This window comes from Colossoma macropomum, unplaced genomic scaffold (genome assembly GCF_904425465.1).
Source record: "Colossoma macropomum unplaced genomic scaffold, Colossoma_macropomum, whole genome shotgun sequence".
Taxonomy (NCBI): Eukaryota; Metazoa; Chordata; class Actinopteri; order Characiformes; family Serrasalmidae; genus Colossoma; species Colossoma macropomum.
This window is the reverse complement of record NW_023494798.1, coordinates 8514843-8537103: the sequence shown is the minus strand read 5'-3', so window position 1 is coordinate 8537103 and position 22261 is coordinate 8514843. Positions and strand designations below refer to the sequence as shown.

General features: G+C 39.9%; 1 protein-coding gene across 1 annotated transcript in view; it reads left to right on the top strand.

The window, feature by feature from the left end:
* ets1 (v-ets avian erythroblastosis virus E26 oncogene homolog 1) overlaps positions 1-9298 on the top strand; it is a 32514-nt gene extending 23216 nt beyond the window's left edge. Inside the window, exons 6-8 of the mRNA XM_036584842.1 lie at positions 2799-3059; positions 7340-7458; positions 8511-9298. Coding sequence (XP_036440735.1) covers positions 2799-3059; positions 7340-7458; positions 8511-8726 — 596 coding nt within the window. The 3' untranslated portion in view covers positions 8727-9298. The remainder of the gene's footprint in view (positions 1-2798; positions 3060-7339; positions 7459-8510) is intronic.
* The last annotated feature ends 12963 nt before the right edge of the window (positions 9299-22261 follow it).

The window sequence follows — 22261 nt, the reverse complement described above, 5'->3', positions numbered from 1 at the left end:
AACTAGAGGATATTTTGCCCTGTCTATGTTTATTGGCATTCACTCTTAACATTAAAACTGCATTTGATTTGGCATTAGATAGATCTCATCCTGAGCTTTAATTTGATTTTGTGTTGCACAAAATGCATGCTTCTCTGGTTCCAAGCAAATAACTAATAGCTGAACTGCAAGCAAAAAGAAAACATTTCTGAACAACTTTTTCTATTGTGAAACTTTTTCCATACAAGAAACCCCAAATGTTTATGTTCTATTGGCTATCTATTCTATCTACTGTTCTGGGTGGATTCTGCTCGGAGCTAGAATGCTGCCCCCTCTTTATAACTGGTAGGACTGAGTAAACAGGGAGGAGGTTGCGAAAACTTCATCATGAGAAACGGATGGTAGGGCATTAGAATGAAAGGTGGAGGGGTTTCAGGCATAGTCCCCCCCCCAAATTTCAGTTATTCCATAAATACATTATAGGTCTGTAATTGTAATTCCTCATAGACTTCCTTATGGTGATGCAGGTTTGTTGTGACAGTACGCATTATCGCTTGTCACACAGTTGTTGAGCTGTGCATGGCCGTGTCTTGTAGATGGGAGTTTAGCTCAGTGGTTCACTGCCTGCAGGGTTCAAGGCTGCAATGAAGCACATGTTGTTGCACTACATTCCCACCAATCGAATTACATCAAATAGGTGCTCCATGTGAGGTAATTTAATCTGTTCTGTCATCACAGCCCTATATAAAATGTGAATTATCGTGTACCAGTCAAAATGTTAGACATCTGATTGAATAGCTGCTCCAGAAGCTTCGTTAGAGGGTGCAAGAGGGTACAACACTGCATTTGACTTGGTCTCTGCATAAGTCACAGTGTTGGTCTTCACTTTTATAGTAAAATAAAATATGGTAAAAATATGGTAGAAAATAGTAAAAATAAAAAAGTAGATGTGTCCAGACTGATACTGTATATTGTTGACCACTGGCATAAAACAAGGGACTGTCCCTGTCATCAAATCTTCATAAGAGGCAAAAACTCCCTTTGTGCTTGTTTCTCACTGAACAGAGCACTGTCCCCAATTCTGTCCGTCATCCCCATGACTGAAGCGGTCGGTGGTGTGTGTGGTCCGCATAGCTTTGGTTTCGGCAAGATTTTTTCTTCGTGTGTGTTTTGCTCTGTCGCATGTGTGCATGTGCAGAATGAAGGGGACCGTTGTGTTTTATTTGTGGTTCATGCAGTGTACAGAGAAGAAAAAAAAAATTGAGATAGGGAAGAAGAAGAAAAAACAAAGCTGTTTGCATCAAAGTGAGCGAAGTGCTAAGCCGCAGAGAGCATCGAGATCTCCAGCCTTGTGCTTTTTGTGTAAAAGGTTTCAGGGCGAGTGATGGTAATGGGGACGCTGTTTTTCGAGCGCCTTTGTCTTCTCGTAAGGTGCCAGAGGTGTCAAGAGACGAACTAAGCGCAATGCGCTTTTCTCACGAAGCTATTGTTGTGTCCCCCACCCCCCTATACCTGGGTCCGCAGACCAAAACACTGCTCATTTACAGAAGGTATAACACAATGATAGTCAAATAGTCAAATTTATATTTTTCTCTCAAATCTGGTCCATGTTTAGCCACAACATGTTTGCATCTTTAATTTTGCATTGGATGCATTAAGTTATGGAAGCTTAGCCTAAATAATTACAAACTTGCCTCAAAATGAGTCAGTTTGTTAAGTAATTTCAAACATACTTGCTCGGTTTTTAAAAGAAATTGGACAAAAATGGACAAAAATGCAGACAAAATTTAGGCTTCATGATGGCTTCAACTGCTATTTTTAGCTGTACACTTTTTTCAATAACATTGTCATATAGTGCTGGAAACCACATCAGCAAGTCTATTTCAAATTACTTAACAACTTGATGTGGTTTGAGCCAAGTGTGCAAGAATTTAGAAATGAGAAGCCAGTGGCTATAAGCTTTCATTACTTGTTAGGTACATTAGCATCTCGGTTCTACTACAAAACTTAAGAAGCCAGCGTCGGACGCTAAGCATGTCTTGACTAATTGACCACAATTGGGGTAAAAGGACGATGTAAGCTAGAGTTTTTAGCCAAAGAGTTGCTGTAACAGCGAGCATCATGCTGGATGCCTGGGGACTCAGAGAGACTTGGGATCTCTGTGTGAGATCTTAGCATGATGCAGAACGTCATCAAGACTTGCGCATTTGCCCCCTAGGTATGACCAAGCCTCACACGCTGTAAATTCTTGTTTTGGCCTGCACACCACATTTTTTTTTCCAACGTGGGAAAGTATTTGTGGCACCACCAAACCCCACATGTGGCTTCAATTTTGCAGTCAAAGATTTTGGAATCGGCCTCTCTGCTGTATTAGCTTTCATTTCTTAAGTGGCGTTCAATTGGCACAGCTCTTTTTTTTTATCTCTGCTTTGGCTTAAAATAGAGAAGCAATTTGTTTCCATTTTCCTCCAATTACAAAAAAAAAGAGTCAAAGATGGATGCTTGACAGTTATATAAGAGAAAATTTAACTGAGTGGTGCTGGATGGTTCTGGGTCCTTTCTTGTCTTTTGGTCCAAAGTCTCTCTTAGCTATTTTCCCACATCAAACCTCCCCTGGCTAGATTAGCTCCCAAAGGTTGCACCTTATAAAGCTGTAAGAGTTTGGCCTGAATTTACTAAGCGGAGGCCAGGGTTCGCCTTGTTATGAAGTGAACGCTGAATGCTGGGCTTTTGAGAGCAGGATTTTTACAGATTTGGGTTTGTTTGCTTACCATTTCTTTCTCTTCTTCTTCTTCTCTCTCTCTCTCTCTGTCTTTCAGGTAAGCTGGGAGGCCAGGATTCATTTGAGAGCACAGAAAGCTTTGAAAGTTGTGACCGTCTGACACAGTCGTGGAGCAGCCAGTCGTCATTCAACAGTCTGCAGCGCGTGCCTTCCTACGACAGCTTCGACTCAGAGGACTATCCCACAGCCCTGCACGGCCACAAGCACAAGGGCACCTTCAAGGACTACGTCCGGGAGCGCTCTGACCTCAGCAAGGACAAGCCAGTCATCCCCGCTGCCGCCCTCGCCGGCTACACGGGTCAGTTCCCGCCTGAGATAGTCTCAACCCCCAAATACTCACTCCGATACTCACTGATTCAGCCGTTAGTCAGTCCTATACAATAAAAAGTCACTGAATCACACAAGTCCAACTGATTAGTCACGGAAGATTTTTACTGCCATTCAGAAATACAAAATAAGATTCCTTTGTAAAGATACAGAAAGTCATTCAGCCCTAACCATTGGCAGTTGTAGTAAGATCTCTTGATACACATACATGTACAGTACATGGTAAGGTCCTTTCAGTTAGACCCACATATTGGCAACATCAAGATGACGCAATTGGATCAAAATAGTTAAAAGAAATTCTGATATAATTGCACCATGTTGAATGTATAGCAAACAGTATGTCAGGGCTAGAAACAGCTTTACATGATTTTCTGGTCTTTCGCAGCCATTGACGTCTTGAGGTGTTAAGCAGGTGACTCATCTACATTAAATGTGATTGGTATGAATTAGGCCTGTTACAATTATTACATAATTATTAAATACACATATATCGAGTCACATCATGTGTCATACAAATTAACAGAAGTTTTAACTTTGTATGCTGTAACACCTTTAAAGGTCAGTAGTGAGTAACATTTCTCTATTTGAGCTTGAACAACAGCTTGGAAGACAGTGGATCAACCAATTTGGCCACTTTAAGCTCGTCGTTTATCAGCCGCATGCAATAAACCAAAAAGACAATTCTGTTGTTAATTACAGTTATTTATATGGCAACTAATTTTCAGCTAAAATTTCATGATTGTGACAGGCTTAGTAAGAATAGTCCGATTAATAAATACATATGGAAGCAAGGGTAGCAAAATCATAAAAAACAATCGCAATTCAACGCAGTCCTACTTTCAGTACGAGAGACGCTTATCTTTTCTCAAATGGCGAGGAAGCAGGGAATGAGGCAGCGAAATGAGCAAGCTCCGATCCAAATCTACAAGAGAACGCACTTAGTAGGACACGGCCAATCTCTGGATCCGGAGGAGCAGCACCTTGCACCAGTTTCGTAACCACAAAGGCACCTTTGTGAAATGGTTGCAAGCTCTACATTTTTTTTTTTCTCAGCGTCGCTGGCATTGTTGCTTCTGTCAGCCCGCATGTGAGTGTGCTATTTGCCCAACCAATTTGCAGCCCCCAAAAGCAACAAAGCAGACATGACTATCTCTTTCTCACTCTCTCTCTCTCTCTCTCTCTCTCTCTCTCTCTCTCTCTGTCTCCCTCCATGCACCTTACTCTCCGTCTCCTCATTTTTCATGTGCGCGGGCTTATCTGCGGCCCGCATCTCAACCCATTTCCCAGGTCGTCTTGGCAACGGAGGGTGCAGCACAAAATGATAGCGGCTCCATGCACTTAACCTGAGAGTCTCTTTATCGCTCGATCTCTGGGAGGCTTTCTGAACTGGCGCTACAAAACACGCACAAAGACACGGCTTTTAAACCTACAGACATGCCTGTCACAACACACGCGTCAGAGTTTTCAGGCTTTTTAAATGCTATTTTAAGTCACGTAAGTCATTTTTGGCAAGTGTGAGTCCGCTAAACGAGAGCGTACAAAGCCGTGTTGTCATTATGTATCTTGAGACGGCAAAGGAAAGCTTTTCCGGGTTAAGGCGTCTAGGGGCTGCGCGTGTAGCCTAGGATAGAACGCAGACGTTAATCATTGTGAATGCTTTTAATTATAACTCTAAAGCACAAAAGTGTCGCTTTTGTAGCACTGGGATCAAAGTGAAAAGAGATATGGAATCTATAGCTATGTCGCTTTCATGGCTGATTATGAAAGCCCATGAAAACACAGTGAAGAGAAGAAAAGGAAAGAAAAAACACCTTCATGAATGGACTTTCTCACTGGTGACCATTAGCGCTAATCTTAAATACAAACTCTCAGCTAAACTAGGGAATGCTTGCATCATTAGCCCCCATAAACTTATGTCTTTATATAATTGAGAAGAGTGTCTGAGCGTGTGAGGGAGAGAGAGGCAGAGAAAGAAAGAGAGAGAGAGAGAGAGGGCTGCAGACTCGTCTAATAGGCATTTATGTAATGGTCTGAAATGGCTGTTTATAGCACTGGAAGCCACAGTGCTTGCTGGGCGCGCTCAGTCCTGGCGTGTGGAGATGAGGGGGTTGATAAGGCGAGGGAGCGATAAAAACAGCCTTTTGCCTGAGCTTTGAGGTTTTTCGCGTTTCACATTTCCAAATCACAAACACAAGTACAAATGCACTGCGTCTTTGAAGAGAACGACATGACCACAGTACCGCAGCGCAAAGTCATCAACATAACCTGATTATTTTTTTTTTGTTGTTTTTACATTCTCTTTTTCCTTTTTAACCCTTAACGCTGCTGCCCGCGGTCTTAGCCTGCGTTGAACCATTCTGAATTATTCCGTAGACTTTGCCTTTGGTTAAAAGACATGGGCGCAGGGGTCTAGGTGTGGTCCAACTGAGTGCATGCTGGTGCGTACTTGAGAGCAGAAAGCTATTCCTATGTGCGGTAGAGAATTAGCAAGTCATTAGCAACACTGGGGTGCATGATGCAACTAAAATCCATTCCCCTAAAAGCTTTTTACACTAACTTTGCTGCAGTCTTTCGCAAAAAGAACAAAAATCAAGCTCTGGCATCTACGAGCATATTCTGATGTACGATCAGCGAATATATTTTTAGCTGAATGTACACACAATCTCTCTCTCATCAGGAAGATGTTTCTTCTGAGAGCTGTTGACTGTCAGAGACTCTCTTCTCCACCCTCTCTGTCTCTCTCCTCGGTTGCCGCTTGTTGGCTTTGAAGCAGGTGTGATGTGAAGTGTTGGTTCATCTTAATGCACAAACCGCAAAGATGAAAGGAGGCTTATTGAGCTGGGTGCAGAAGCAGAGGCCTCCTCCTCAGCCTACACACTCTGAGCACGCCACAGCACAAACGTGGCACGAGAGAACATCTCATCTGGCCGGACAGCAAGTGCGCAGGACGAGCTTTCGATTAGGAGGCGCAGTGCTCTGTATATTAACTTTAAGATTTGCCCAGAAATCAGGTTTTCGGGTTTTTACCACAATCGAATGCTTCCTTAATGTTGCAGTTTCCTTTTGGAGCTGTGCGGCTAAAACTGCATGCCTTAATCATTACACCTTTGCCTCAAGCTGTGAGTTGTTACATAAATTCAAACAGACACGGTTGTGAGGTTGTTGGTACTGTATGACATGCTGTGATCTATACAAGTGGACAAAAATAAGGAGAAATTTCAGCTTGCTTTAAAATAGATGCTAATTCTGTTTACCTAGCAAACGGTGACCTCTTTAACCCACGCTGCTTTTACTGTTATTTCAGATAAGTGACAAAACAAATACCAAAAACAGGTGGTTTATATTTTATTTTATGCTTTGGCATTTCGCTTTTGCTAGATATAAGTGTGATACATACAAACAGCAGACAAAACATTTGAAGGCTAAAGTAGGCAGTATACATCAAATAACAAAAGATCTGAAAACAAGCTGTGAAACAAGCTGTGGCGTGCATGCTTGTATCCATCTGAGCCCCGCTTGAAACCCGCTTGGCGCAGTGGATCAATCACAGAACAAACTATGCAGAGATTAGCAGTTGAGCACGCTGACTGTACGAGCTCAAAGCACCACGTCATTTTGGCCAAAAAGACTGCGTTTTGCTTCGAAACGTCATTTGAGATAGGCTACACTTACAGCTTTAAAATGCACGCCAAAAACAGCACTCAAAACAAGAAAAACAAAAGCCGAAAAAAAAACCACTTTGCCTTGCAATGCGGCCCCAATGGCGTAACGACACAAAAGTTGTTGAGAAAGTCGGAAAAGTTGGCCCCTCACTGCAATGGGCCATCAACTGCTGAGCTTTCTCACACCCACACACTCGCACTGCCCTGTGCTCACACACTCGTCTACACGGCACACACACATACACAGTAGTCCTACAGTAACACGCTCACTCATAGACTCTCATCCCTCATATTTTTAGTCCATGGTGATGTCAGTGGAGTGGAATTCATATTGAGAGACAAACTCTTGACAAGCCACAGGACATGTACAGTGAGACAGTGTGAATAGTGGGGGCTTTGTGTCTTTCCAAGCATTCCATAGCATTTAAGACAGAGAAATTACTATACATAAGTGCACTGTATCAGTACAATACACAGAATCATTATGAAGTCCATAGTACACACAGGTTGCTTTGGTGTCACTATATAATTACGTTGTGCCCCCTTCAATACTAATGTGCTCTTTTTGTCTCTGCGTCTCTGTGTGCAGGTAGTGGACCCATCCAGCTGTGGCAGTTTTTGCTGGAGCTCCTTACGGACAAATCCTGCCAGTCGTTCATCAGCTGGACAGGAGACGGCTGGGAGTTTAAACTCTCTGACCCCGATGAGGTGAGAGGTCACAAGGGCAGCACCCAGCACTGTCCTCAAGAAGGCTAGACGGGGGGTCAGACTGCAGAAAAGACATCAACCCACACTCACAATGGAGCTTTTGTTTGCTTAAGGATCCAGACACAGATTAAGTGCAGAACTACACAAAATTGGCCTCTCAATGGAGACAATTATCAGTGCACACTGCCAGCGCAGTTTTTCAGTACCTACTGCTGGTTTAATTTAGCATAAAACTACAACACTTTGCAGTTCAGTTAGAACTTTTTTACTGGATAAATATCCATTTGCAAACGATTTATAGCCTGTAATGAATATATCTACTAGAATTTATCTGGGAAAAGGAGTTTTCTCTTGTTTTCTCATTTAGTAGACATTGTTTTAGACACAGCTTTATGTGTTATTAAGACAGATCACAATTACAATCACTTTATTGGCCGAGGAATTTGTCTTGGTTGAGTTGACGCACACATAAATGGACAACAGAATATGGATGGTAAACAAATGGCCTCGAAAGGTGTACACAGTATCTTAACTACACGTACACGTGCAAAGGGTTTGTCTCTACATTTACATGCTGTCTAAATGTACACTGGGGTCTAAAAGGCTAAGGCCGCTAGTGGAAATGCTTCTATTTTGTATTATTTTCTAATTTAATACAATTTCGTCATTACAAATTATTTTATTAGCATAACAATCAGAGTGAAATACATGAACTTCGGAATTTATTAGTATTTGCTTTAATGACATAATGCACTTGACTCCACAACTTATTCCACAAGCTTGTGATAAGTAAATCAAAACCACCTGAGAGTTGTCTGAACGTGTGCTTAATTAGAAGGGATAAGGCTAAAGATCCAACAAAACAAAAGGCCTTAATGTGGTCAGTGTCTCAAATGTGCTTATATTTGATTAGTGACCTACAAATAGTGCTAAATCTTGAATAGTTCTTCTTCATTTTACTTTCAAATTTTCAGTTGTTGCCTGATGCCAGATTTTCAATGTGGTCTCAGATTTCTGGACTCACTCATTAACACCGTCTCCCTGTCCTGCAGGTGGCACGAAGATGGGGCAAGAGAAAGAACAAGCCCAAGATGAACTACGAAAAGCTGAGCCGTGGCCTGCGTTACTACTACGACAAAAACATCATCCACAAGACGTCCGGCAAGCGTTACGTGTACCGCTTTGTGTGCGACTTGAAAAGCCTGCTGGGCTACACGCCCGAGGAGCTCCACGCCATGCTGGACGTCAAGCCCGACACGGACGAGTGAAAAAATAAAAAACAACAAAAAAAAAACTAACTGGGCGGACTTGGGGCACGAGAGACTTTTTTAAAATTCCTCTGACGTCCTGGTAACCGTTGGGTGTCCAGTTTGGGTCCAGTCACATCCTGTCTTAATACCTAGTCGTGGTCCAGTTTTTTTTGTATTTGAGCTCATGACTGCAGCCGCCGCAAAAAGGAAGCATTCCGAAACAAAACTTTTACCAAAGTTCCTTAGTCTGTAGTGTGAATGTCTATTGTATCCATATGCAGCTCAGAACGGGAAGAAAAGAAAAAAAAAACTGGGAGTTTCGAGTAGAACCGCTGTTTTTTTTTGACCCAGCAGCACCAACAACAGACTGCTAGAGAGGGGGAGGGACCAGGGAAAGAATGAAGGACTCGTTCCTAAAACGGACATTGTATGGATGGGAAGTTCCTGTTATTAAATAATGTTGCCAAAATTAGAGAGAAAAGGAACTTCGCAGAAATATTTACTATTAAGTTACTCACTGTCACTGTCCCTCCTTGCATAAGGCACGGACAGAGTTCTCAGATGGACCACAGAATTTAACAACAACAAAAGTATTTTATTTTTTTATTTCTTTTTTTCTGATAACGTTTGTGCCAGTATTATTTCTTGAGTTTCACGGCTCATATGTGTAAGATGAAGGGTTGATAATGCCAAACCGATTCAAATAACCCCCACCCTACTTTGGTGAAGTCAAAGATGGTTATTTTCTCTCTTTGCACATAACTCCCAACTGAAATCTCTGACTCGGTCAGCAGACGATACTAGACTGTTTACTCATGCAGTTCGTTTAGAAGGGCTGCTTCGCACTCAAACCGAGAATGGGTGACAGACACAACCGAAAGTAGCCGTTTTCTGCTCAACGGTGGCAGGCTTGCGAACACACCCCGCCTTCGGCTTATGAGCAGAAGTGTTTCGGTTTTAACCGAGCGCGACACAGGCAGCTGTAGAGCACTGCCCGCCTCACAACTGCTTTTTTTCTAATCTCTTATGTTCGGACAAAGGACTTCAAGCATCTCTTGCCTTAGTTTAAGTCTGTTGCGACACTTCCGCCGTCTTTCTTTGTTCTTTGTTGTTATTTTTGTGATAGTTCCCTTAGATCTTTCCCTTTAGAGCGGCAAATGTTATAAAAGCATGTCTGTAGTCTCACTGTCTATCACGTGTAGAGCGAAGAGCGCGTAAGGTCTCGCACATTGGAATTGTCATTTAACTGGGGGGATTCTCTTGCGCCTTGAGAGTCGCTGGAGACAGACTGTTTGTTGTGACTGAATCTGCATTAGTTTGTGGAGAAAAGACTAAACGTTACAAAGATGTCACTTCGTGTAGTCAGGCTGACGTGCTCGGCCTCGAGGAGCAGGAGCGATTGACCACTGGAATGAACTTTGCACGATATACTTTGAGGAGCAGTATGATCAGGGGAAAGTCTGAAGAGCTGAATTTGAGTGAATCATCATTATTCTAGATGGCTCAAGAAAGTAGGGGTTTGCTTTTGACTGTTTTCAGGACAGCGTGGCGTTATGTTAAAGAAAGTAGCAGATGATATCGTTGCCTTTGCTTTAGCTTCATATGCGAGTGGTATAGTCATTTAGCATTAGCAAGGAGCTATAGGTCATACGCAGAGCTTTTAATGTGCAAGAACTGAAGATAAAGCGACAGTGAGAAGCGATGATATTTAAAGATTGCAGCTTTTGTCTTTTATTCCAGCTTCTTAACGGCATGAAGCCGGTTTAGGCATCTGGTTCATGTTGCCGTCTTTGTTTTTCAAGCCACAGCACTCGTGTTCCTGTGTGGGAAGAGCTCAGTACACAAGGGCCTTGTGGGAAAAGCCAAAGTCAAGAAGTATCATCTAGGAAAAAAACAAATGTTATTGTTTACAGTGGTGGAACGCTATGCCGTCTTAACGGGGCAGTTTTTGAACTGTCTATTTGTACAGATTGCGTTTCATAACTCTTTATTAAAAGACCTAGATTGAACAAATAAGCCACGGTCAAAGCAGTAATAACATTCAAACTCATGTGAGGTCCCGGAGCCCAAAGCTCGGGAGCTCGTCCGTGCTGCTGGAGGACTGAGCGGACATCATTAACTTCATCCCTTTTGTCTGTTGTCTGTATCTGTTATCGTGAACTGGACAAACGCGTTCGGTGCGGATGGAGTCGGGTACCAACACACAAACAGGTCGGGCATTGTAGAGTACGCATGAGCTTCGTCAAAAGACATATCTAGAAAAGCAGAGTGGGTTGAGGAGATATCTTCAAGGATCTTCTGGGCACGTTTCGTTGTGGTTACTCCATCTGGAAGAGATGTTACGTGGCAAGACATTCACCCAAGTTCGTACTTGTTTCCTTAAATCATACTTCATAACATCAGAAAATGTCACGTGGTATTATGTTACTGTCTTTTTCTTTTCCTTACTGAACAGAGCTCATGTTAAATATCAAGTCTAACTTTGGTGTCAAGAGATTTCGGATTCACACGCGCATAAACTTTGTGATGAGGGCATATCACAAAACCATTAATGAGGAAACTTTTTTTTCTTTCCTTTCCTGTCATTCTTCTTCTTTTTTTTTGTACAATTTATAATGTTTGTTTTTTTATCCTTTTGTTAAATGAGAATTTTAATGTATTTAGTTCACAAACATTTGAATATTTTTCAATAATTTATATTTTATAAACTTTGAAATATGAGATGCAGACAGCTGGTGCTTTCATGGGAAAACTGAGGTAGCGCAGGACCAAATGTAGCGAGTTTTCTTTGTTTTTTTTATTTTTGTTTGTTTTTTTTTGTTATTTTTTTTTTATACAGAAAAAAAAGTTGATATGAAATTTAAAGACCTGTCTGCTTATACGGTTATATAAAGAAGAAGGCTGATGCTGGGCCATCATTAAGTTCTGCTGGAGAGTTTTATAAACGGTAGCTTCTATTTCTTATTGTACTTCAAATTGTTACGTTATAAAATGTAAGTGAAAGAAAAATTTCCATGGTTGTGTCTCTTATTTCTTTGCCTTTTACATGCAAATAGCAATAAACAAACTTCACACGCAGATGTTCGTGCAAACACGTGGACACGTAAGCGAGGACTCGTTTGCACATGCACACTCACATAAACACAAACACGCACAAACAGCTTAGATTTTTGCTTACACATGCACTTGTCACCTCGCCGTTTACGTGCACCGCTCTGCAGAGTCTGCGGCAGATCTGTGGTTGAGTTTATTATAAACCGGAGTTTAAATGTGACACTGGTGTCTTCTCGTTGCTAATCATCACCCACAACACAGCCTGCCAGCTATATTTAGTTGTAAAATATTTGAAACAGCATTTCAGACAAAGTGTCACCTTAGTAACATCACTTTTCTGTTCCTTGACAGAGCATAAGAGCAGAGCTGTTACTGTGGGCCTTCAGGCTAGCTTTCCATCAAGAGAATTAACATAGATCTTGATCTTAGCTCCATGGTAACAAATGCAACACTTAAGCAAAGAAACCATACCTGAAAATGAACTAAATAAAACCTGATGTCACCAATGAAGACACAATCAACTAGGATATTAAGCAAAACTTCTATTTTAAAACTGATTCTTAGAAATATACTTTAGAAACATGCATGAAAGTGCATGATTTGTACAAACTTATTGCTGCTGTCGGAAGAAAACCTCGTATTTCCATTTTTGAGGTTTTTCCGTTTTTGACATTATTTTAAAAAGCCTGTTGTCCTTTACATTATATGTAAATTTCGTGAAGAATGGACTAAAAGAAACGACCCAAAATGACTTGGAAAAAAACTGTGGTTCCATTGACTTCCATTAAAAGTAAAGCAGGTTTTTTCCTTCTCCTGTAAAGTTACCATTTTCTTCCGACAACAACCATATATTAATACATAGGCAAGAAGATGTTAGCTATATAGCTGCTCTTCAAACCATTAGCTAAGCTTACCTCAGTACCTGACCCTTGCTAGCTAACGCTATTTCATATACCAGCTCATTATAGCTCATGTCAAGAAGAGTGACTATGTTATCATTTAGCCAGCCAGATAGCCAAGTGTTTGAATAGTAGCTAAATAGCTAAGGGCTTCTCCCTGCCTTTTCATTCTAACCCTAACTCTAGATGTTAGCTATGTAGCTGCTCTCCAAGCTTCCTCAGTACTTGACTCTTGCTAGCTAACGTTATTTAACATATTAACTCAGTATAACTTCAGCTCATGTGAAGAATAGTAACCAAGTTATCATTTAGCTGGCCAGCTTGCTAAAGCTTCAGATCATGAACTAACACTGGCAGTATTGACAGGCTAACCTGACTCTACTGACCCTCAGTACAGCTTCAGCTAATGTCACGTTCTCATTTAGCTAGCCTGTTAGCAAAAGGTTTGAAGAGCAGCTACATAATGTCCTCCTCTTGCCATTTTTATTTGTGTATCTAAAACCAGGTGCTTGTTATTGTCTTCAAGTAGAGTCTTCAAGGGTGACTTCAGCTTTCCCTTTTATTTTTACTTTTATCACCTACTGTAAGTTTAAATCGAGTAGGATATTAAGTAACACTTCCTTTTTAAAACTATAGTGACTCAGAAATGATGCACTAGAATCATATACAAAACTGCATGTTTTCACTGTAAACAACCTTAAAAACAAAAACAAGAAGACATTAGCTGTGCCTGCTCTTCAAACTCTTAGCTAAACGTACACCGGTATCCTTAATAGCTAATGTTATTTCACAAATTAGCTCAGCATAGCTTTAGCTCATATGAAAAAGAGTGATTATCATTTGCTGGCTAGCTAGTTACGATTTGAAATCAGTAACCAACGTTAGCTAGCAGTGTTAACCAGGATAATGTTAATAAGTACCGTTGAGTAGAAATCCTCTTTCATTGCTACAAATCTGAACACTTCCTCCATGTATGTCTGTGGATGATCAGGGTCAGTGTGTGCAGTGGTTGCTTCCTCCATTTTTCTCTTTAATTAGCAAACTAGTAGATGCTGGATAAATGAAGTGCCCACCAGATGGGCTGGTTATGAGCATGAGCATTACTCTATGCTATCTACACACTTAAAAAGATGGCTCTTCAAGGGTTCCTTAGTAAAGGCTATTGTTCTGCCTACTTAGAACCATAAGTTCGATATGGAAACATTACATTGTTCTTCAGATCGATGAGCAATGTGTTGTATATGTGTTGAAAATGGTTCTATATAGCACCAATAAGGGTTGCGCTATTGTTATGATGTCAAACTTGAGACAAACTTGAGTCAAACTTGAGACTAACCTTTTTGGTGCTGAACAGAACAATTTTCAAAAAGGTCCTATATGGAACCATATGCAACACATTCTCTACCAATCTGAAGAACTTTTGCACCAAGCAAAGAACCATTTAAGCATGAAATGGTTTGATATATAACTCATAGTTCTAAGTAGAACCATTGCTTTTACTAAAAAAAAATAAATAAAAAACCCTTGAACCATCTTTTTAAATGTGTAGTGCACTTGGGAAATCTTCGTGTGCATTTAGAGGAGAGATAAATGTTAAATGTAACATGTAACAGGGAGTCTCGGGGGGAATGTCTTGGAATGATAGAGATTTTATCCATTTATTTATTTGTGCTTCAGAAAAGTGGAAAAATCCTTCCTGAGTACTGAAGTACTGTCTTGCCTGTACCTGCTTCTCCATCCAGGCTCCAGCACTCAGCTTCATCGTCCTCCTGATTACTGGCCCCACCCTATTCCTCCATTCATTATTTTCACCGGTTCTCCCTTTGTTTTCACTCAGAACCAGAGTTCTTAAGCAGAGCCAAACTTCCTCAGAGTCCGTAAAGTCTCTTGCATGTAGTTGAGTCTCTGTAACCATCTCAGTGTGTATGTTGTCTTGCTAGTTTCTCTTTTGTTTTTTGACTGTGCCTTTGGCCTGTTCCCCAGTAGCCGGATTGTCTGTTTTGATCTTGACTTTTGAAATTTTGACAATGAACTTTGATCATTTTTATTTGGCCTTCTTTTTTCACCTTGCACTTGCAAGTGCATGCACTGCATTCTATTTTAATACTTTACACCTCTAAAAGATTCAAGTCAATCTCTTATCAATGGCTTCGTTGTTTGGATCATGCATGTCTGAGCAGGGAAGGCAGTGCACTAGCAGTGTGCAGCTCCATTAATGGAGAAGTCCAGCCCTGCACTTGATTCAATTCAGCCGTTAGTTACTAGATTTTAGGGCTGAACGTTCCTCCTAAAAGGAATTAATTCTTTGATTCCAGACCGAGAGTTGAGAGTTGACTCCAAAGCTTTGGACTTAATTCCACACAAAGGCCTTCAAAATACTTTGTTGTTGCTGTCTAGGCAGCCTGTCTGAAAAAAACTACACTTCCACAACAGATATATCTGAATAATCCAGCTGTGTTTCACTTTTAATAAAGTGGAAAACAAAGTAAAATGTAAAACTTTGGTTTACAGTCAAACAGCGTTGTCAGCGCAGAAACATCTACCCACTCCAAGGAGTAAAGCACCTGAGGTCAATGAATGGGCCCGAATTCAATGTTTCTATATATATGTTTCTCTACGATAATACAGTGCAGAAATATGCTTCAAATATTTCCTGAATCTGTAGAGCTGCTCTTTCCATTCTATCTGAGATCATATGTGACTCACATCCAGAGTAATGAGGCTATGAAGAGGGGTGGAGAAATGCATCATCTGCCTCTCACCATGTGTAATTGGTGGATTCTGGTCTTTCTACATTTTGTGTGAAACTTTAAAGGTGAACAGACACTCAGGAAATCACTAAGGACTTAGCCATCATGTGAGGAACCCTTTACTCTTCATTCAGTCGACATCGGAGACACGTGTGTTGAATGGGGTGCCTCAGTTTACAGCCACTGAAGTTGCTGCAGAGGTTTTGGAAAGTAGCAACAAATATAACAGAGTGTTGTGATATGAACCACACGGGTATTATGTTGTGCAAGTGCCTTCAAAGACAAAATTAATACAATGAGGTACAATTTAGCCCTTTTAGTCAGCAAAGATAATTTTAGCTAGCACTAACTGTCCAGATTTCCTTGTTATGGTCAATTATAATTAACATTGTACTCCAAGTGTTTCTGAAATCGAGAAATGGAATTAACTGCATTGATTCCCGTGGCTTGGAATCAGAATCAGAGTCAACTCAAACAGCAATACCAGATTAACTAGATAAGATAGTTAGAGCTTCACATCTATCCATTTAGCAGAACTTTATCCAGAGCACCCAAGTAATCTGCAAGATTTCGTTGCCTAAAACATAGAATCCTGATAGAAGCTAGTTTAGTTAAATGTAGGCCCAGAGGACAAGTAATAACAGCTTCTGTTAAGCATTTAAAAATGAAGTGCGAATGAGTTTTAATGTAGGTCAGAAATGTTCAAATCTGGACCTTGAATCCTAATATTGGTCTTGGATTTTGTAATCACTAGTAGGTTTGACACTCAGGCCATTCAGTTAAAACAAGAGTTCAATTAACAACCTGTAATTACAAAATACAGGACCAGAAAATGGATGTAAGGTTTAGAATCAAAGACTGCTATATGTAAAATATATATATATATATATATATATATATATATATATATATATATTTATATATATTTTCTTTTCACCAAAAAAAAACACCAAAACACCAGATCACCAAATTGTGCCAGTCGTCCTGAATAGTGGACAAACCTGCATTTCCATTCGTTTATTTTATTTATTTTTTTTATTTTTGCATCATGAGAAGATACTAGCCCATAAGGTCGTCAACATTTCATGATAAATGGAACATATGTATGCAAATGCAACATAAATGTCTTCCATCACTAACCTAACTTGCAACATGACGACGTTTCTCCTGCAAAGTTACGATTTGGAAATACAAGGTTTTGAAAAGACAATGACAATACGTGACTAATACAGCTGTTAGCAGCGCAGTGCGATTGCTGTCCAATAGCGAGGCACTCTGCTTCAGAACTGTCCCCATGGTCAGAGACATGGGACAGGACCTAAGGGACTGGCCCTGCTTGTTTGCGGCCCTTCATTAACAACCGTGTCACCCTGGCGATCCCTGATGATGTCAGCGGTCTAAAACAGGCACACTGAGCCCATTCATGTGCTCATAACCCCAGGCTCCAATAAATTCCTCATGTCTAAATAAAAACACACAAGGCCTATCTTCTCACTGTAGCTGCTCTCTGCCTCTCTCTTTCTGTTTAGTCCTCTCTGAAGCAGTGCAGCTGGCGAGCCAACAGGCTGCTTTTCCTCCAAAACAAGAAACCAGAAATCATCAGCTTTTTTAGAGAAGTGTAGAGCTGATTGTAATCAGTGTGGTCGTCATATGTGTGGCTTATAAATCCACTCACATACGTAAAGATACTGGCAAAAGGTCAGTTTGTTAAAAGTGTTAGCAGACACTGAGACTTTCCTCTTCGGCTACTACTGACCACGCTACCATTCAAAGTTTGTTCAAGTTGTCTGTGTAGTCAGTGGACGGATCATTTGGCAGCGGTCTGGGCAGGTGGTTCTTCTCCTGTCTCCACTTTCCTGACCTTCAGTTTCATCACACACACACACACCAACAGCAGGCTTTCAGCCCACACTCGTCTCGCAGAAAGTACGATAATGACTATATTCTTAGAGTAACAGAGTACTGCCTTGACCCGCCAGTAATGATTACAGAACCTCCTGAAATACGTTTCTGTTTTCTTTTAAATTCTTAAAGTTGCATTTGTAGATTTTCCATCTGCATTTGATCTTAAAGATTTCAATAGGAAACAAAAACCTGTGTGCACATCTCACTGCTGTCGAAACAAAACCTCATATCTCCAAAACTTTACAGGAGAAGGGAAAAACATACTTTACTTTTAATGTAAGTCAATGGAACCAGACGTTTTCTTCAAGTAGTTTTGGGCCATTTCTTTGGTCCTTTCATCATGAAATTTACACACAATGTAAAAGCCAACAGGCATTTTCAAATTATGTCAAAAACTGAAAAATGATGAAAATGGAGATACAAGGTTTTGTTCCGACAGCAGCGATATAGACATGGCTATATGGCTACTGCAGTTATTGCCACAGTACAGTAAAAATGCATCAAAACATACAGTATCATTAGCTGTACTGTAAAACTAGACATCAAAAGTGCTTATCTGAAGTAGCAAAGGACTGTCATCTTCACTGCAATTTCATTTTGTTTTTCAGTTTTCAGGTATTTTTTCAGATATTGTGTAAATGCAAAAAAGAGCTAGCTGGGCTGCATTCATATCTGTACATGCAGGCTAAATGCAACAAGTTTATATGACTGGTAAAGTTATAATTAGCCTAACTACCTAGTTAGTTTCTTTTTATAATTAGCATGCTAGTTTACCTAGCACAACCTGTCATTATGTAACAGAATTAAATATAGAGACTTTCATTTTGTATCTTTTTACTTTATATGTCACTGATTAGCACTGCTATAATAACGCTAATTCCAGTTAGCTATAGGATTCAGTCTCTATGGGACTTTCAGTGTCACGTTAGTACCAAGCTAATAGTGGTGTACATTCACTTTCCCACACTGATTTTAATACTGCACAGCTGTAGCTTAAGCACTGACTTTTGGAGCTTGCATGTCTGATACGTATAAGTGAATCCTTTAGTAAATAATGCAACATAAAGCCTAACTGTGAGTATTGTTAGAGGAGCCTGTGAGCCTGTTAGCTTTTGAAAGACAGCAGGTTCATATTTTCAAGAAATTTAAATGAAACAATGTAATTATTTGTCAGTATTTTTTAGCTTTGCCCAGCTGTGCTGAGTGTTGTGTGTCGCTATGGCTGTCGCTGCGACTGTGATCTTCAAGTCCTAAAATAGTTTTTAAATAGCAAGAAGTTTCAATGATAGCTTTGTTGGTTAAAATCAAAGCTATTTCCAGCAATTGCAAATTACTTTGTCACTGAAGTACATCGAATCTAACGTACAATTTACAAGCAAAATGTACCGTTTATGCATGAAATATCAGTAATTCTGCAGTCTACTGTGGACCCAGTACTGAGTTATGTTTATGTAAAAAAATTAGACCAATATTGATATTTAGTTTGTTTTTTTCAACACTGAAAAGAAATTGTTAAAAATTGTTTCAGAGTTGGATCAATATTGATATGAGTACCATCATCTTTCAGTACGTAAAAGCTAAAGCGGATTTAACGTTTCAGTTGTAAAAATTGGAAATGTAGATTTTCATGGTCAAGTGCATATGAACCCTGCATTTGCATGATGAAAATGAAGAAAATAAAATTTTGAGACAATTTAGACAAATGCTAACTAACTATTTTAAACACTAGTACTGTGCAAAAGTATCTGAGGAAGTAAGCATTTATATATAAAAACACAAATAAATGCAAATAAACATATACAGTATGATTTGATGTGTGTGCAGGTGTTATCTTAACCATTTTCAGAGCTCTTTGGTCTTAAACAGTTCGTTTAACTCCAACTCAGTCTACTAAACCATGCACATGTATGCCTATATAAAGTATATCCAATATGACATTATATTGCATTGAATTTCAGTTGCTGAAGCTTGATGTGTTCAAATACATTTGCCAGCCTTTTTAGACTGATGTGTGCTGTGCAGCGAAAGTGTGTTAAGGAGTTAAGCTGCTGTAAATGCTCGAGCAGAAGGGTTACATGAACTCGGTGTACCTGCGGCTTTGTTGGTACCAACAGACGGGGATTTCAAAGGGTAATTTACATATCTTGCTGAGGAAAGTTTCCATTGCATTTGGGTGCAGAAAAAAAGAACAACAACGACAGTGCAAGAGCGCGAAGGCGTGTCACACCTGCTGGAGATGCTTTCCTCTGACTAACATACACACATTTACACACACACACAGATATATATATATATATATATATATATACATATATATATATATATATATATATATATATATATATATATATGCACACACACATGTGCACGTATATATACACACATATATATATATATATATATATATATATATATAGATAGATAGATAGATAGATAGATAGATAGATAGATAGATAGACAGATATGTATGCAAAACACTTAAAAAAAAACAATTAAGTATCCTTGTTTCTACGCTCATTGTCCATTTTATTCGCTCCACTTACTATATAGGTGCACTTTGTAGTTCTACAGTTACAGACTGCAGAACAATTAAACACTGTGTCCACTCACTGTCCACTCTATTAGACACTCCTACCTTGTCAGTCCACCTTGTAGATGTAAAGTCAGAGACGATAGCTCATCTGCTGCTGCACAGTTTGTGTTGGTCATCGTCTAGTCCTTCATCAGTGGTCACAGGACGCTGCCCACAGGACGCTGTTGGCTGGATATTTTTGCTTGGTGGACTATTTTCAGTCCAGCAGTGGCACTGAGGTGTTTAAAAACTCCAGCACCACTGCTGTGTCTGATCCACTCAGACCAGCGCAACACACACTAACACACCACCACCACATCAGTGTTACTGCGGTGCTGAGAATGATCCACCACCCAAATAGTACCTGCTCTGTGAGGGTCCATGGGGGTCCTGACCACTGAAGAATAGGGTAAAAGGGGGCTAACAAAGTATGCAGAGAAACAGATGGACTACAGTCTGTAACTGTAGAACTACGAAGTGCACCTATATAGTAAGTAGAGCTGATAAAATGGACAGTTAGTGTAGAAACAAGGAGGTGGTCAGAATGTTATGCCTGATCGGTTTATATATCCCCTAAATTTGAACTTTGTACTGTCCCACATTTTCATCTCACTACTGAAACACAAGTTTTAGTCCATGGGCGGAGCCTTATTTTAGCCACACCCCTGCATTTTAGAGCAGGAAGTGAGGCTGCATCCCTGTTCCCCATGGCCACATGGTGAGCAGTTAGATCCCATTGTTTTCAAGTAAATGTGTCCCAAAGACTAAAAATCAGTGGGTAACATTAAGAACTGTCACTACCGTAACACATTTTTTGGAATTAAATAATTTTTGTGTGTTTTGTTTGTAAAATTTGTTACGTGTACAGTTGTTCAAAGTGTGTTTGCTAGTCCTGTATTGGCTAGCATTTTTGAGTTCTGCACAAAATTAACTAAAATTGTCACTACTGAAACAGTCACTACTAAAATATTTGGTAAAATTTCAGTAGTGTAATGATTATTTCGGTAATGACAAAATGTTTAATCACTTGTTTTAATAATCATAATTAAAGAATAGGGTCACTCAAAGTTTTTTTTTACGTGCTTATTTCAATATATAAAATATGTCACCTTTTTCACAGGCCACTTTTTGTTACAGTTTATTTCCCAAACAGTAAATAGTGCATTTACTTATGCAGAAGTGTGTACTTTGTAGAGGATGTACACATTTTTTTTCTTAGAAAATGAACAAAAACATGTAATTTGACCAGGGGCGTCCAAACTTTTACAGATGACGGTACCCACCATCACCAGTGTTAGGGTAGTTACTCAAACAAAGAAAAAAAAGGGCCTATTACAAATAACTAACTGCTTCTCACAAACTTTAATGGGATTACTGAATTGACTACTTTTCAAAAAAAGTAATCTCATGATTCACTACTTTACTTCTAAGGTACTTTCTAAATACATGGAAAGTACAAGGGAAATTTTCAATCGTCCAAGTCCTTAGAAAGAAATAGCCAAGTTAGTTAAACGTCAGATACTGTAAAAACACTGTAGTGTTATTATTTACCATCAGAAACGCTTGAGTTTCAACATATTTAGGTCGTATGATTTCTTTTACCTTCTTTAGAGATGTTTCACCTGATGTCCTCATGTTTCACTTGATTGACTATTCATCATAAACGGTGTGCTTCTATATGCACAAGGGTTAATCACAGCCTGAGTGTCTAAACCTGCTTTAACAGAGAAAGTCACTAACCACTGTTATAAAACAAGTGAACCACAGCTGTGTTTGTTGAGGCTTAGTCAGAAATTCCTGTCTAAGTTGAACCTGCTTCGTTAGACGGACCCCAAAGCTTTTTCTTCTCGTTTTTCAGACGTATGTGTTCTTTTTTGAGACATGATTAAGAGTTCCTGCCATCACTCAAGCATTTTAGGCAACATAATAGTGCAGTAATAATGCGGAAGTTGTTAGGGGGCTCCCTAAAAGCCGTGAGTACCCAGCTGCCGATCCTGCTTATTGAGTCAGTAACCGTAATGTCATTACAAGATTTTAAACTGTAACATGTTACACTGCTTTGTTATGGCAAAACATAATTGCATTACTGCAACACGTTATTTTGTACCATTAAACCCAACATTGATAATCACATACAGACCAATGCAGGCATGCATCTATGCACACACACACATACACACACATGCTTGAAGCATCCTGCAGTAGAGTGCCTGGTGTGTTGAGTCTCAGCCCAAATATTTATGCTAAAGACTGGCCGGTCCCAGCTGCCTCATGTCCTGTCCGCCAGAACAGGCTGAATCCACCCAAAATGCCTGAAAATCTTTACTTCAAGTGCAGCAGAGCCAAGTTCATCTCTGGAATGCTGAAAAAGGA